Source organism: Condylura cristata, unplaced genomic scaffold (genome assembly GCF_000260355.1).
Source record: "Condylura cristata isolate star-nosed mole 26May11 unplaced genomic scaffold, ConCri1.0 scaffold00017, whole genome shotgun sequence".
NCBI classification, from domain to species: Eukaryota; Metazoa; Chordata; class Mammalia; order Eulipotyphla; family Talpidae; genus Condylura; species Condylura cristata.
Genome location: NW_004567118.1, coordinates 31,129,327 through 31,146,237, shown reverse-complemented (window position 1 = coordinate 31,146,237; position 16,911 = coordinate 31,129,327). Strand labels below are relative to the sequence as shown.

The window sequence follows — 16,911 nt, the reverse complement described above, 5'->3', positions numbered from 1 at the left end:
GAAGTACACTGCTGAGGGGAGCAGCGGGCGGGTCAGGAGAGGTCTGCCACGCCATGTGGTCACCTCTGGGGCAGGCGGGAATCGGACTCATGCGAAAGTGGCTTTAGCTTCTCAGTGCTGTGCTTTAACCCGCTGCGCCACTAGGGATGGCCTCTTTCTTCTTTTTTAAAATTTTGCTGGTAGTGATTGCTTCCAGAGGAATTTAGAATTAGCTTGTCAAATTCCAGGAAAAAATGCTGTGGGTATTCTGATTAGTGTTTCACTGAGTTTACAGGTTAAGGAGGAAGTGACATTTTTACAATATGCACTAGTCCCACCAGTTTGTATCCACCCTCTTTTCATCCCTTGAGCTGAATTTCATAATTTTCTACATATAAGAATTCCTGACATAGGAATACATAGGAATTCCTCAATTCTTTGATAGGTTTGTTTCCAGGTTTTTTGTTTTATAGGTTTTATTGCTTTTGAATATAATGTTTGTTATTACACTTTAAAGTTGGTTGTTGTTACTTGTAGCAAAGCTTTTACATTTACTCATTGCTCTTTATATTTCGCACCTGCTGAAATCTTTATTATGAAACTGTACTTTGTGGTGTTAAGGTATAGATTTGAACACTTCTGAAATTGAAATGCATTATTAAATTGATTGACAATATTTTAAAGTTTCTGATTGGTACATAAAACAGAGACAGGCCTTAAACATGATGTTTTAGGTGTGATGAAATAGAAGATTTTGTTTGTTCATTATTTTATATTTTTCAAGATAGACAAGATCACCTACCAATGAGGAACGTTTTGCTTTTCCTTTTGCGATTTTTATACCTTTTCTTTTTTCCTTCTGCCTTATTGAATGCTTTAATTCAAGGTAATATTGCACAATAGCCTTAATGACAAGCATCATTTCCCCCCAGATGTAATGGGAATGCTTTCTTTATATAGTGCTTACTGGTGATTTTTAGAAGATTCACACATCAAAACATTTTGCAAAGAGACTTTCTTTTCCTTTTTTCTTTTCTTAGTTTAATTCATCATCTAGAGCTATCTGGTGATAGTGTTTAAAAATAATTCTAAGATTTTAATATTGAATTTTTTTCATGTGTCATTTGTATCAGTGTGGACAAATCCAGAAAAGACAGAAAAGTACATAAAATATAAATTTACAACTCATTTAATTACCATAAGGCGAACATCTGTATGCTTAAAACCCAAATCAAGAAAATAGTACATTATAAGCACTAAGAAATCCTCTATTCTCTTCAAATCTCTATTTCCTACCTCCTCCTCCAAATTGTTATTTTGAATTTTAATGCCATACTTAAGTTTTGCCTGATTTGGAACTTCATAAAACTAGAGTCACATAATAAACTTCCTGGGACTGGCTTCTTTCCCTTAACACTTTGTCAGATCCGTCTGATCTGTTTATGTTCATTGTTGCATTATATGAACTTTTCACAGTTTATCTGTTCCATTTCTGTTCTTGGGGTTCCAGTCTTAGGCAATTAGAAAAAACTGCTGGGATTGGTTTTATGTCTCTCTTAGGATGTGTGTGTATGTGCCTCTGTTGTAGCTGTTGACAGGAATATAATTGCTAGGTCATAGGGTATATGTTTTTTTTTTCTTTTAAAGATTTATTTATTTATGCATACAGAACTGGGGTAGAGGCCAGAGGTGCAGGGGCAGCGAGAGGCTTCACCAGAGACAGAGTGGGGAGCAGAACAGGCAGATTGACGAAGTACACTGCTGAGGGGAGCAGCGGGCGGGTCAGGAGAGGTCTGCCACGCCATGTGTTCTCCGGAGCAGGCGGGAATCGAACTCATGCGGAAAGGGCTTTAGCTTCTCAGTGCTGTGCTTTAACCCGCTGCGCCACCAGGGAGGGCCATGTGTTTTTATTTTTTTTAGAAAAGATTTTATTTACTTACTCATACAGAAATGGGGGGTATAGGACAGAGATACAGGGGTGGTGAGAAGATTCACCAGAGACAGAGTGGGGAGCAGAACAGGCAGATTGATGAAGTACACTGCTGAGGGGAGCAGCCGGCGAGACAGGAGAAGTCTGCTGCGCCATGTGGACCACCTCCGGGGTGGGGATCAAACTCACACTGAGGCAGCCCTGGCTTGGCTTCGTAGTGCAGCACTCCAGCCTGCTGCGTCACCAAGGAGTGCCGGGTATGTGTTTTCTAAAGTGCAACAGATAAAGGCTCTCCCCCCCCCCCCCCCCATAGCTGTTAGTCATTTTATAGTCCAGCCAGCAAGTAGGGGAACTGTTACACATCCTTGTCAACAACTTGTTAGTAATTTAAAAAAATGTTAATCACTTGGTTGGTGCACAAGGCTGGCATGTTTTAATGTACATTTCTAGAAGACTAGTGGTGTTAAGTACTTTCGTCAAATGTTTATGACTACTTACATCTCTTCTTTGGTAAAGTTTTTTCAGCTCAAGTCTCTTGCCTGATCCTCTCTTATCGTGCTTTTCTCTTCCTTTCTTCCCTTCTCTCCCTAGTTTATTTTTTACTAATTCGTAAATGTTTTTTGTAGGAATATTCTGCATAGGGACCTTTCCTTAGTTATCTGTCATGTAAGTGTCTTAGGAGTAAGATATGGCTTGTTTTTTTAATGTCTCACTGTAGTCCAGTGTTAATCTGTGGTATAATTTTTGTTTTCATACCCTTTCTGAAGGGTGAAAAGATGTTTTCCTTTGTTAGTTCCTAGAAAAGTTTTGTTTTCTTCAGTTGGGCATCCTGTTGAGGTAACACTGTCTATGGAAAAGATTATTCTTTCCGGAAGTGGCGTGCTGTACTGCTTGAGTCATCAGTGGTGTCTGCAGTTTCTGCACCTTACGTTTTTCTGTTGCTCCCCTCATTGGTTCATAGGTCAGTGCACACTCTGTTATTTATTCTCAGCCTTGATCCACAATAGAACAGTTTTACGTACCTGTTCTTCCAGAATGTCTAGTTAATCTTGATCCTTGGTATTTTCATAGAAATTCTAGATTCAGAGTTTGTTGATTTCTCCCACCTCCCATGCTTTGCCACAGCAACACATCTGTTGGATTTATTTATTTATTTATTCATTTATACATAGAAGAACTGGGGTGTAGACTAGAGGTGCAGAGGGAGGGGGACAAGATTCACCAGAGACAGGTAGAACAGACAGATCTACTAAAATGCACTGCTATATTTACCTCCCAGGTTGGGGATCAAACTCAGGCAGTAGAGGTGATAGTCCAGAGACCTAACCCGTAGGCCACCGGGAGGCCGCCTCTGTTGGGATTTTGATGAGGAACTGAGACCTTTATAATGTTGAGTTTGCCAGTCCACAGATAGGGTATATTACACCAATTTGTTTAGTTTTCTTTAAGTACTCTCAGTAATTTATAGTTTGTGTGTATGAGTGCCAGGGCAGTTGTTCACCTTTCATGAGATTTATACCTTCATTTTGACATTTTCAGTGTTCTTGTAAATAATTTCTTTTAGAAATGTTAGTTTATAATGCTTATTGCCAATGCATAGACAAAGAATTGCTTTTTGTGTATCAATCTTGTATCTACCAACCTTGTTAAACTCATTTATATCTGATAACTTATCTGAAGATTATTCTTGTTTTGCTGTGCATGCAGTCATGACCTGTGAATAATTTTGATTTCCTCCTTTCCAATCTTCTTTTATATCTTTTTCTTCTGTAGTTTTCTGGGTTTATTTACTTGAGCTATAGATGACTGACACAAAGATATGTTAAAGACTCTGGTGATAGTTAATCTTTCTTTATTTCTTTCATAATTGTAATTATGTTCATTTTGGCTTTGTGTATTTTGGAGTTGTAATGTTAGGCCTACAAGTTCCTGACTTAAATATTTTTTGTGAACTTTATGTGTTATTAACAGGCTGTCTCTTTTAATGTCATTCATTTTCTCATTTTTGTCTGCTAATAATATTGTCTCATCTACCTAGCTCTTTGGACATATTTCTAGAATAACATCTCTTTATGTTGAGTCTTTTTTTCAGATGTTTTGCTTTAAAAATGTCTCATAAATAGTTTATATTTTTGGTGTTTTAAATTCTTTTGTAGAGTTCTGTATTTAACCTACTTACATTTATTGCAATTAATGGTATATTTGAACTTTCTATCTTGTTTATGTTTTTTATTTGTACGTGTTTTATAACTAAGCTTTTCTTTTTTCTTTTTTTCCTATACTAATTTGAAAGCTATGTATTAGTCCAGATTTCACTTGTTTTTTTTTCTTTCTTAGTCTTCTATTTCTTTCACTAGTTCTGTAGAAACTGAAACACTTAATGTACCACTTTTAATATGAATGTAACAATACCTAATTTACTCTATTTCTATTAGATATTCACCCAATCTAATGTGATCGCCTCTTCCCATTGTTAGTAGGCAGGAAGAACTAATATAGTATCTTTCTTTTTAAAAAGATTTGTTCTTATTTATTTATGCATATGAGAACTGGGGTGTAGGCCAGAGATGCAGGGGGTAAAAGAATTCACCAGAGGAAGTGGGGGAAGGAGCCGAACAGGTGAATCTACGGAAATACACTGCTGAGGGAGCAGCAGGCATGACAGGAGAGGTCTGCTGCACCATGTGGGTCAGCTCCCTGGCTGCGGATTGAACTTAGGCTATGAGGGCGATAGTGCTGAGACTTAACCCCTACGCCACCGGGAGGCTTTAGAGTACTTACTTTGTAACCAGAAGTCTGTGTTGGTGATATTTCCCTTGAGGATAAGCATGGTGTCTGTTTGCCATTATGTCTTTAGGACTAGGTCAGATTATGGCACATGTTAGGCACTTAGGGGAGAGACTCTGAAAGGCTTCTGAGCAGCAAATCATGGTGACTTGAATATCAGGGCTCACTTGTGATGCTCCAGAGGAAATGTGGAACATGTTCCAGACACATTTCCTAAATAATTATCTCATAAGTTATCTGATAAGTGATAACAGTTACAACTGATAAGTGAAAAATGAAGGCCAGCTTCAGAGGGGGAAGCTGGAGGTCCCAGCTCCGCCACTTTCTGACCTTGGGTGGATGACTGCATCCCTCTGAACCTTTTATTCATCAGTAAAATGGGGATAAAAGTCCTGATGGCCACGTCACTGACTTAGTTGTTGTAAGTAACAAATTAGATAGGTACTAAGTGCTGCAAAGTGTTGCTTCTGGTTAATAATAATAATCCCAGCTCATTAAGAAAAGGTCAGGTTTATGTTAGGCATTTTCTGACAAAACCGATCTTTGGTGGCCATTTTAGCATTTTTTAAGCAGTAAGAATATGTGGTTGTAAAGAAGTAAGTATAATTCCATGGAACATCTCCATAGCCCTGACAGGGAGAAGGAGCGAGTCTAGGGCCAGAAGCCAGGAGACGTGGCTATGTCATTTTTTCTCCTTGTGGCCTTGAGGAACATTTAACTGTTCATCATCTGAAGAATTGTCATATTCAGTGTCTTGCCTGCTCTGTGGTGTTATGGTGAGGCTCAAATGAGGTGATGAATGTGAACTGTAAAGTAAAAACTACGGGGCAAATATAGTGGATGATAGGATTAATTGTTGGCATCATTACAAATTGAACCCTGGTCACAGAGACTTTGCAAATTATGGGGAAGAATGTGGTTGACCCTATTTTATTTATTTTATTTATGTTTTTCTTCTTGTCCTTATGATTTCAGGATACATTTTCTTTTTCTCTTTTAGCTACCACTTTGCTTAAATCCTCCATTCTTATCTCCTAAGACCTCTGCTTCCTTCCTTCCTTGCTTCTTGTCTTTTATCCCTACAAAGTCACACAGAAACCACTTGAGTGGAAAACCCTCTCACTGTCCTTGTTCATTGGGATATATGCATGAGCCTCACTTGATAATTATGATTTCTGTCATTGTTGGCTAGTGTCGTTCTCCGGTGGGTGGCCAGTGTTCGTGTAACTGGTCAGATAGAGAACATTGGTGGCTCCTGCATCCCACCAGCACTGTCCTCACTCTCAGCTGTCCCAGGAACTTGTGTTACATTTGCATGCTGATTTATGCAAATCCTATCTGAAAGGGCTCAGGACCTAGACATCAGAGTTGCTTTGCTATACATAAACTTGTGCACTAATAAAAAAAATTATAGACCAAGGATTCAAGTCAGCATTCTTTTCTCCCAAATTATTGATATATTTCCTTGTTGTGTAAGCTGAATGGTCTTGAAAAGTATCAGTATCAGATAAAGAAGAGCTGTAGGGAGAACCTGACCCTTGATGTACTGATGTACTGCAATTAAAATAGTCTGAATGTAGGTTTCCTTTTTTTTTTTTTTTGAAATGTTTTAAATATACAGAAAATAATAAGCACTTGTGTCTTCACTGTCCAGATTTGACAGTTTTCACATGTTGCTTCAGGACTTTTTAAAGAAATAAAATATTACAGCTATAGCCAAAGCCCCTTTTATAAAATCTCTTCCCATTTTATTCCCCTCCCTTATCGTAGGTTATGCTTGTTCTGTTTTTATAATTGTACTGCTTACGTATCTAGTCATAAACAATATGTCATTGGTTGACTTCCTTTCATTTCATGTAAATGGTTTCTTACAATATTAGTATCATTCTGTAGTTTACTTTATTCTCACTCAGATTTTTAAGCCTGTTCCTATCAATACATGAAATATAATTTATTAATTTAACTGCTCTATATGTTTTCCTGTGGTTTATTTTCAGTTCTTACTAGTGAACATTTAGGTTGTTTCCACTTTCTTCATAAACAATGAAGTGAATATCCTTGCTGTGTCTTTGAGTGTTCATGTTTGAGAGTTCCTCTGGGTTGAATGTTTGCACAGAACATTTTTAGGTTAGATTTTCTTACTAGTTTATCTCATTTTTAGTTTAGATTTCCTTAACTGCTCATCATAATATTTTCGTGTCTTTATTGACAGTTCAGGCTTTCTCTTTAAATGACCAGTTTCTTTCCTTTAACTATCTCTCTATTGGATTTTTTTATAGATTTGTAGATGCTCTTTATATATTTTAATAGTAATCCTAAATCAATTACATGTACTATATATATCTCCTTGCTTCCTCTGACTTGTCTGCTTCATGGTTTTTTTCAGTCAAAAGTTGGTTGTAGCTTAGTGCAATTACATTTAAATACCTCAATATTATATTTGAGTTAGCGAACACTTTATCTGCCCTGATGTCTCCTCTCTTTTCTTCTAAAAACTTTAAAGTTTCCCTTCCTTATTTAGGATTTTACTCCTTTTGGAAGTTAGGCATTGTTTGGAATCCAATTACGTAACTAATTAGTAAAAATCCAGTTTTCCTTTGTGGATAGACAATCTACAGTCTCAGCACTGTGTTGAACAGACACGTTCACACCCAATGACGTATCGTGAGGCCGCCGACAGCCATCCTGCTTCGCTGGGTCCTGCCTTTCCTCTGCTCCCCCTGGCTTCATCAGTACAGTTTGTCACACACATCTCTCTAAGTGAATAAAACTTCACCCCGCCCCACTCCCCACTTTGTTGTTGTTCTTGAGAATCATTTGAGCTATTCTTGGAATTTCATTTTTCATGAGACTCTTAGGGTCAACCTGTTTAGATGCACCAAAATTACCTGTTGGGATTTTAACTGAATTTGCATTTGAAATTACAGATTACTTTGGGGAGAACTGGTATCTTTCCAATATTCTTTTCACTCATATAAACAATTTGTTCATACCTTCTCTGTTGTCTTTTAAAAATACCTTTAATTTTTTAAATAAATGTCTTGTGCAGTGTTTTTACATTCTTGTTAAGTGCCTTATAGTTTTCTTGACAATGGGATGTTTTCTCTTTTCTATAGTCACCTTAACATGTGGGAATGATACTGATTTTGTGCATTTTTCTTTTATCCGTAAACCTTACTGAACTCTCTTAGTTGTAATGGTCTCTTGAATTTTCTATGTAGAAAACATCCTCAGATAGACAGTCTTTTTTCCTCTTCCACTGAAGGTTGAAAGTCATATTTGAAGGTCAGCCTTTATTCTGTATCAAATTGGGAGTCACTGAAGATTTTGAGAAGTGACACTTAAGTATCTACATCTTAGAGTAGTGATTTTGGTAGCCAGGTGAAAGGGTGATTGAAGATGAGGAAGAGGCCAGTGAAGAGATACTATTACTGTAGCCACAAACACTGCATGCCTGATCTTGGGAAGGTCACGAGCAAAGGAAGGGCGGAGATCAGTACAAGACATATTTAGCCATTAGGGTCAAAGACACCAAGAGAAAGGGTGAAGGTGGGTGGTGTGGGACATAAGGAGTCAACCATGACATGGAGGCTTCTGTTAGTAGAAGCTGTGGGATGCGAGCATCTCTGCGAAAAGAGCATCTCTGCTTTCAGAAGGCCTGGGGTAGCCACTTGGGGCGTGCACGTTCATAGAGGATCATGTTCACCACCTTGACTTGAATAGCTTTTCCCTTAATTTGTCCTTCTGAAATCTCCCTATAGATAAGTACCAAACTGATAGAGAGCTTCCAGTGACCCAGAACTTGGAAAATGAGCCTGATGCATTAGATGTAAACATTCTCCCAGAAGAAGCCCCATCTATTCTAGAGCAGAATACAAGCTTCAAAGAAGAGATATTAGCCATGGCCAAAACAAAAACAGCAAAAAAGAGGCCTGTGGCTGAGAATCTACCATCGAAGAAGAAAGATACTATGGTACCGGCAAGACTACAGCAAGTAAGAAAACCATTTCTTGGTTTTGGTCCATCTGTCTTGGCCTCACATTGTCCCAGGTCACACAGACCAGTGAGTGGGGGAGCCAGGATTGGAGTTGCCAGTGCCTTTGAGTCTGGCTCTCAAAACACAGCTGATTTAGTTTAGCCTCAGGTTATTTTTACTTTGTTTTGAAAAAAATTATCATTTTTAATGTTGACCTAGTACAGACTGTCAGACTATTTTCTCTTGTCCTGTATTGGTAAGATCTTAAATAATTTGATAGGAAGATCCTAATTGGGCAGGCTATTTTGAAATCCTTTTTTTTTTCTGCTTCTGAGTTAGAAGTGTGAAATTTGAGGGGATTAAGATTTGATTCCTGCTTAAGATAAATACCCATTCAGTGTTAAAAGGTATCCTCAGGTAAATACTTTCTAAAATGGCTCTGGGAGCCAGCCAGAGGGGAACTATCCAGAAGATGACATCCTGATTTGGAAACTTTTGATGTATTTTCTGTCACTTGGTGTTGCTAGCTAGAGGCTATTGTAGGAAACCAATTTGGGTCAGGTGATCCCCCAGAATAAGGTAGTCACTAGGTACCCACAGATCATGGGTTAGGGTCAGGTCTTTTTTTCTTGCAAAAAAGACTCCTATGGTGGCCCCTGGGAAGTCTGGGGAACCTGTGCACAGTGGCCCAGGGCTCTCCTCCAGGGGCAGCCTTGCGCTCCACTGCATGCACGCATAGCCTGCTTCATTCTCCTGAGGGGGTGGTGCTCCCACCCTCACTGTCTCCTACTCCATAGTAGCCTGTTTCACCTTCTAGAAACTGTTGAAGAATTTCCCACGTTACAGATGAGAAACCTGATACATGGCGAGGTTAAGTGTTTTGGCGAGAATGTCTTCTAGTTTATCTTTTTTTGATTTGTTTAACTAGGAAAAAACCAACAAAAAATATATCTCTATATTTTATATATCTTATATGTACAGAGAGAGAGCAAAGGCGGGGACTCTCATTTTTACGCCCCTCCCCCACCCAGCAGAGATGTATCAGTGTGTTTTCTCTGCTCCACGTGCTACGCTGCGCTTCCCAGCCAGGTCTCGTGCTCCCAGATGCACGAGCAGCAGAGGGACACTAAGCGTCAGTAAACTAGAGTTAGAATCAGTTTCTTTGGTATCCATTTGACTTTATAACTCTTATTTACCTTTCACAGGGACCCTGTAAGACTGAAAAAAGTAGACCAACTCAGTCTCACAGCAAAAGCAGGTTGCAAAAAACAACAGTCTCATCCAGATTAAAAATGAACCAACAGCCTGTAAAAGACCTCAGGACTCCTTGGATACCTCCAAACCCCACATCCCCTCCAGCGTCTCCTAAGTGGTATGTAAGTCAGGTGACTCTATGAGCACACCTTATTTTTCTTCCACACACACAAATCAAGAGAGAACTATTGCTTAGGGCAAATAGCAGCAGCCTTAGTTCCCATTAAGAAGAAATACTTACTTGGGTTAGTAGCACTTGGCAGTATTTCTTTTGAAGCCTGTTGGTTCCTTGCAGGGGCCACCCAACAGCCACAGTCGTGTGTGTCCTTGCACAGAAACTCAAAAGCTTCACTGTGTCTTCCCGCAGTAGACTCCAGTCATTTGAGGTCAGGAACTGTGCCTCTCAGACCCGAATGGCTACCGCCTAGCACAGTGCCTAGCATTTAGTCACTCTTACTGGACATCAGTTAACTCTTTGCTAAGTGAACACTTTAAAGTAATTCCAACTCCAACTCAAGATAATTTTAAATGATGAAACCATGCACATGTCATAGACACTGTCCTGAATGCAGGGACAGCAGGGTAATGCTCATGTCACTCAGCACCTGGAGAGGAGGGGCCGCCACGCCTCAGAGCTGGAAAAAAGGTCCTGTCCTTCAGGACAGCAGGAAATGAGTGGAAATAGCCTTTGAGGGATTGGTGACAGGTCCAGGGGAAGCTTGTTTACCATGGGGCCAAAGGTTTTGAAGGAGAACAGAAGGGACCTGGAGGTCGGAAATAGAAAGGGACGAGAAGATGGTGACTCAGGTGCCGCACTCTGCAGTACAGTTGGAGAAGCGGGTAAGATGCTCCCGGGACTCACCTTAAGGCTTTGAGTGATTCCGATGAATGGTCATGGCTGCCCTTCGACCTTCATTTTAAAGTTGAAGAAACAATCTGTGAGATAATGTCCTTGGTTGTGTCACAGAGCGAGCTGGGACTAGAATCTGATCTTCTGATTTCATAATGGACCTTTAGTTTTTATTTCTCTGCTGTAAACTCTGTATTTTCAGCTGCATGTTGGTTAGAGATGTGAATTTAATTGGTAAGATCATAAAAACCTCACTTAGCTAAGGTTGGTATTCAACTCAAGTCTGCAGTGGACTGTCTAGGGTATGCGTGTGACAGGTGAGGGCCGGGCTGTGGACTCACCGTGCTAGGTTAGCCCTTACTCAGGACACAGTTGCTTGGTAATGTGGGATGTGATTTGTGACCCAGATCCATGGTGTAATGGCCTTTGTTGTCATTCATCTATAACTAATATTTTTTTCCTTCCATTTAAAATAGTGATTGCTCTGTGAAAGCAAAGGAGAACTGCTCTCCTTTGCCATTGAGCCTGACTCCTGGAGGTGTTCTTCCCACTCAGCTTCTGGTTCAGGACCCCGTGCTGTAGACCCCACTGGGCCTGCACTTTTTTTTTTTTTCCACCCACTTTGTTTTTTTTTTTTTTTTAATAATGTAATAGTTTATTTTTACATCATTTTATGCCCTTTTCCATCTTAGTTGCAATCCCTGTGGGCTTCCCACCACAATTCACCCGTGTGCCATCACCATAGTCCAGTGCACTTCCCTCCCCCAGCCCCATTTTTTTTTAAAGACTTATTTATTTATTCATATGGAACTGGGGTACAGGCCAGAGATGTGGAGGGTGAGGTGATTCACCAGAGACAGAGAGAGGAGCCGAATAGGCAGATCGACGAAGTACACTGCTGAGGGGAGCAGCGGGCGGGTCAGGAGAGGTCTGCCTCGCCATGTGGTCACCTCTGGGGCAGGTGGGGATCGAACTCATGCGGAAGTGGCTTTAGCTTCTCAGTGCAGTGCTTTAACCCACTGCGCCACCAGGGAGGGCCCCCCAAGCCCCATTTTTTGATCCCATTCCCTACTCCACCCCTGTAAAATGTCTCTGGTATATGGCTATTCATTATTATTACTATTTTCTCTCCTGGTGCTTTATGCTGTTGCTATGAGTGAAACCATCCGGTCTTTTTCTTTTTCTTTCTGGCTTATTTCACTAAGCATGATCCCTTCCAGCTCCATCCATGTTGCTGCGAAAGACATGTGTTTATCTTTTTTGATCTCTGAGTAATATTCCATTGTGTACATGTACCACCTCTTTTCAGTCCAGTCATCGACTTTTGGGCATCTGGGTTGATTCCATGTCTTTCCTATTATAAATAAAGCAGCAATAAACATAGGGGTGTGGGGCCTGCACTTTTTGATGTGAACCTTTGGATGCAGAGTAAATGATTACAAAGCATATACCCTTTCATTTTTTGCAGTGCTGCATGGCTGAGGGTGAAACCTGGAGCTAAAGATGCCATAAAAGAACAGTCTCTTCAGCAAGAAGATGTTCAAGAAGAAAGTCACTTTGGAGGTGCAGTTGAGCATGAAGCAGCCAGGTTTGCGCTGGTGGTGTTCAAATATTTGAAAATTAAAGACTTTGAAATAGACTCCTTTTCACAGAGACTCAGACGTGAACTCTTCTGTCTTTTCACTAAACTGTATCCCTTGCAGGGACTCTCTCTTATTCCTTATTTTATTCATTCAAAAATTATGTAAGTGTCAGTTGTCTACCAGTCGTTTGTTTTGCATGCAACACAGTCGCCACCTGTGCGGTGACATGATCCCAGCACCTTATTTGTATGCCATAGGGAGACTTTGTCGCTAGCGCTCCTTTAAGGCAGAACTGAGAGCTGAGGGGTTAAGGACTGAAAGCCTTTAGAGGGGGAACAGCATGCATTTGCTGCAGATACCGAGGCTTTATGAGAGAGGTGGCCATTAAGTCAGGGCTTGAAAAATAGGTTTAAGATACAGGAGGAGGGGTTGGGGGTGGAGTTGAGAACATTCCATGAGAAGAGAGCAGTGAAAACAGGTGGTTCTGCATTTGTTTGGCTGAAATTGTTCTTAAAATTTTGGAAAAACAAAAATGCAGTGGGCGGTTAAATAATTTGATAATATTTACCTCTCCAAATTGAAAGACTCAGAGCCTTTTCACATACAATAAAATTGTTGAGAGTTGGTTTTTCTCTTCCGCTTTTATCTGGCTTCCCTGAGCCTATGTGGCGCCTCTGGTAATCCCTTTCTTTCTCTAAATTTGAAACTACATAGCAAGGGCTTTGTTTTATAGTTGAACAAGAAATCCTTAGAAATCCGCGCACAGTGATGCCTGGTTTTCTTAAGAACACTCGTGGGCAGTTTCTTGTTGCTCTGCTAACTGGGAGTACTTCTGTACATAAATGTCTTTTATTGACATGAACTGTCACATGGAGAGCTTTCCAAGCTTTTTACTGACTGCGTCTTTAATGGACCTAGGATTAAACTCTGTGGGTCCTGACTCCTGGTCTGTGTAATAACCTGCAGGTCAAGGCAGAACTGGTCTGACTCTTTTGTACTGTCTGCTAGACTTGCTTGGCTTGATGCTGAAACTTCCAAAAGATTGAAGGAACTAGAAGAATTAAAAGCTGAAGAAATGGGCAAAGTGCAAAAACAGAGGTAAATAATTTGTTTCTGAGTTTGCGAAAGCTGAAGTGGGCCTATTCTCTAGCTATTCTGGCAGCTAATTGTGATTGTTGAGCAGTGTAGTTACACTTCTTGTGTTTACTGATTCTCCACCTGCTTAAAGGCTTTTGAAGTGACCTAAAAAGTCTAGTGGAGCCAAGATTGGAGATTACGGGGTCTTGACTTTGCTTTGAGGAGAGTTGGGGTGACTCTTTTGTATCCTCTTCTAGACTCGATTGGCTGGATGCTGAAACTTCGAGAAGAGCAAAGGAGTTGCATGAACTCAAAGCTGAAGAAGTGGATAGACTTCAAAAACTGAGGTATATATATTTGCTTCTGAGGAGGAAAGTGAATTCTTGCCTGTTCCATTTGGTCTAGATAGCTTTACCAACCAACTTGGACTGTTCGGGCTGACCTCACCTAATGGGTGACTGAGTGAATGCATGAATACCTGCATACCTGTGTGTATTTGATAAAGTATTTTGGTGGGAAATACTTACTGTCTGTGGTGTTTGAGTGATAACTGGGGGAAAAAATCTATAATTTTGGGGAAATTTTGGCGGAAAGATGAGTGTTTTACATATGTTAGTGCTGACCTTAAACATGTTTTTCTCTTTACTAGGTGCTAGTCCTGAGGGTAGGGATAATATGATGTGCATGTTTGCACATGAGTGAATTTATAGATATTTTTGTTTCACTTGGTGTGGCCTATGGTTTCCAAATAAGTTTGCTTTATTCTGTTCTTTGCCTGAGAGTGTAATCACCTAACTAGAGGCATGACGGCATTTGTGACATCTAGTCCATGCTGCTGCCATTACCTCATTTTTCCAGCTCTGGTAGTTCATCCTGAAGTCAGGTGAATAGAATACTCTGTGCAACAACTGTGTACCCTTTCACCAAGCCTGACAGAACATGCACCCCTATTTGAAGGGCTGTGGTTCTTTTGTTAAAGGATTAAGACTTTTTTGTATGTAGTGAAGATTTCAAGTCATACAGTCACAGAATCTTAGGATTTGAAGGCTCTCCTGCAGCAGATGCCTCCCGTCATCATGCAGCCATTGTAACATGTTCACACACTCACAGCTCCTGTGCTGGGTGCCGCCACAGTCTGGGCACTCCTTTCCTTAGAAGGTGCAGCTTTCCAGTGGCATGGAATCAAATTCTCAGTGACTCTTATTCACATGTCCATCTGGGGAAATAGCAAAGGTGTAATATCTGTGCTCCAGTTAGCCCTTTGAGTGTTTTTTTTACTCAAATTCACATATATGCTACAGGTACAATCCAAAATATTACAAAATTAAACCCATGCATGACTACCCCAAGCCAAGAAATAGGTCCTTACACTGCTCTAGAATGTCCCATGTGTCTCTCCTACTTGTTTCCTTTTTTCCCCAGAACTAACCATTGCCTTGACTCATGTGTTAATCTTTTATTACCCTTTCCATAAACCTGTCGTGTCTGTATGGATACCTAACAATCTATTGTTTAATTTTGAAAACTGAGAAGCTGGACAGAGTTCATTATCTGCCCTGTGCATCCCTGGGAATTTTAGACACTCATCCCAGAAAATCAGGGAGTGGCACACCAGTAAGTCCTTGCAATGTGCTTACGACCTTTGGAGCGTCGGGCAGTGAACCAGGAAGACTGGGCCTCTGTAAGAAACCTGGCTAGGAGGACCAAGTGGTCGGCCTGTGGGCTGCCTCTAACGCACTGCTTCTTAGTTCTTTCAGGTCAGCTTTTGTGGGATGAGAGGCGTATCCTCAGTGGACAGCAGGCCCCGGGGAACAGGCAGGCACTTCATCAGCACAAGGGCAAGATGAGTCAAGGTTCTAGGGCAGGCCCACGCGTGTGGCTGTAGATATCATGGGTGCCATCTTGGTTTACTTGCTGTTTTGCTGAAACCCATTTAACCTCTTGATAAGGCATGAATGGGAAGTAATCTTCTCAGATCTTGTAAGTCAAAAATGCCTTTATTCGACTCTCATATTCTCAGCTATACAAATACTCACATTAGAGTATTTGTGGTTGAAGATCATGTTTTACAAACATGTTTGAATGGCATTTTTATTGTGAGATACTTGTAGATTAAACTGCAACAATATAATACAGAGAAATTCACTGCATTTTCACTGATGGTGGCACCTTGGGAATCTGTAAGTCTCACAGCCAGGACATTGGCAGACACAGAGATGCAGGGCACGTTGTCACCGCAGCCAGGCTCACGTCGCCCTTCATGGCTGTCCTGCTTCTGCCTGTCCCACCTTCCCCTGGTGCCCTGAGCAGCCTGTCCTTGATTTTGTTTTTTTGGTCTTCTAGATAGCTCACAAATGTTGTAGAAGTAGTGTCTTAAGTATGACCTTTCAGGATCAGTTGCTGCTGCTTTTTTTTAAAAACAGTTCTTTTCATCGTCTATATTCAAGACTAGGTATGGGAGAAGCCAGCTATGTTAAATACCAACAAGCACAAGCACAATATAAAAATATGCCCTCATAAAAGTCCACTCTCTCTAGTAAAAGTACCAAGAAAGGGTTAGTCTAGGGAGGGGAATTACATTTATCAATTGTGTGCTCTTTTTTGGGTGGGGGGGAGCTCAGTTATAGTTCATGGAACAGATGTACTGCAATTTATATAACTGATCATCTCTTGAAGGACATCTGGGGTTCCCAATTTTAGGCTAAATCTATAAACAGTCATGTATAGGTTTTTTTTAGTGAGCACAGGTTTTCGTTTCTCAGGGATAAATGCCCAGAGTACCATTGCTGGAGTGTTTTGGTAGCTTTGGTTTTTTTTGTAAAACTGCCGGACTGTTTTTCCAACCCTTTCATATTCCCACCAGTGAGGCTGGAGGGTGCAGTTCTGATCTTTGCCAGCACTTGATGCTGACACTGCTGCTTTTCCCTATTTGGGTGGGAGTGCAGTGATGGCTCAGCCTAGGTTGAAGAGATTTTCCTTCTAGCTAATGGTGTTGAGCATTTTTTTATGGTTTCTCTGCTTCCCACTTGATCTGTCCTTATGTGTGTAAGGGTGGGGGCCTCAGGTTTTTCTGTGGGGTTTGTCTACAAGAGCCGTATTTTCTAAAAGGTTTGTCCCCTCCCTAGACTAACCCTTTCTTGGTACTTTTACTAGAGAGAGTGGACTTTTATGAGGGCATATTTTTATATTGTGCTTGTGCTTGTTGGTATTTCTACATAGCTGGCTTCTCCCATACCTAGTCTTGGATATAGAAGATGAAAAGAAAACTCAGAGAATACCATGTAACTGTCCCTTGGGTGCTGAAGTTCCAAACTAGTCTGTCCTCTCTGCTTCTGCTTTCAGTTGTCTTATGCTTGTTCATAGTAAACAAGGTTTTTAATTGTACTTAATGGTAAGAATAAGGAAACATACATTTATTCCACTTCTCCAAATTTGAAAGTCTGATCTCAATTTTTTTTAGGTTTTATATATATAT

General features: G+C 40.5%; 1 protein-coding gene across 3 annotated transcripts in view; it reads left to right on the top strand.

Annotated features, from left to right (window-relative positions):
- Window positions 1-16,911, top strand: part of KIAA0753 (KIAA0753 ortholog) — a 57,246-nt gene that overhangs the window by 18,981 nt on the left and 21,354 nt on the right. For 2 of the 3 annotated variants that reach the window (XM_012726653.1, XM_012726652.1), the window contains exons 8-12: window positions 8,458-8,690; window positions 9,878-10,044; window positions 12,245-12,364; window positions 13,326-13,457; window positions 13,694-13,783. In XM_012726653.1, coding sequence (XP_012582107.1) covers window positions 8,458-8,690; window positions 9,878-10,044; window positions 12,245-12,364; window positions 13,326-13,457; window positions 13,694-13,783 — 742 coding nt within the window. The remainder of the gene's footprint in view (window positions 1-8,457; window positions 8,691-9,877; window positions 10,045-12,244; window positions 12,365-13,325; window positions 13,458-13,693; window positions 13,784-16,911) is intronic. The other variant, XM_004685116.2, reaches the window with a different exon arrangement.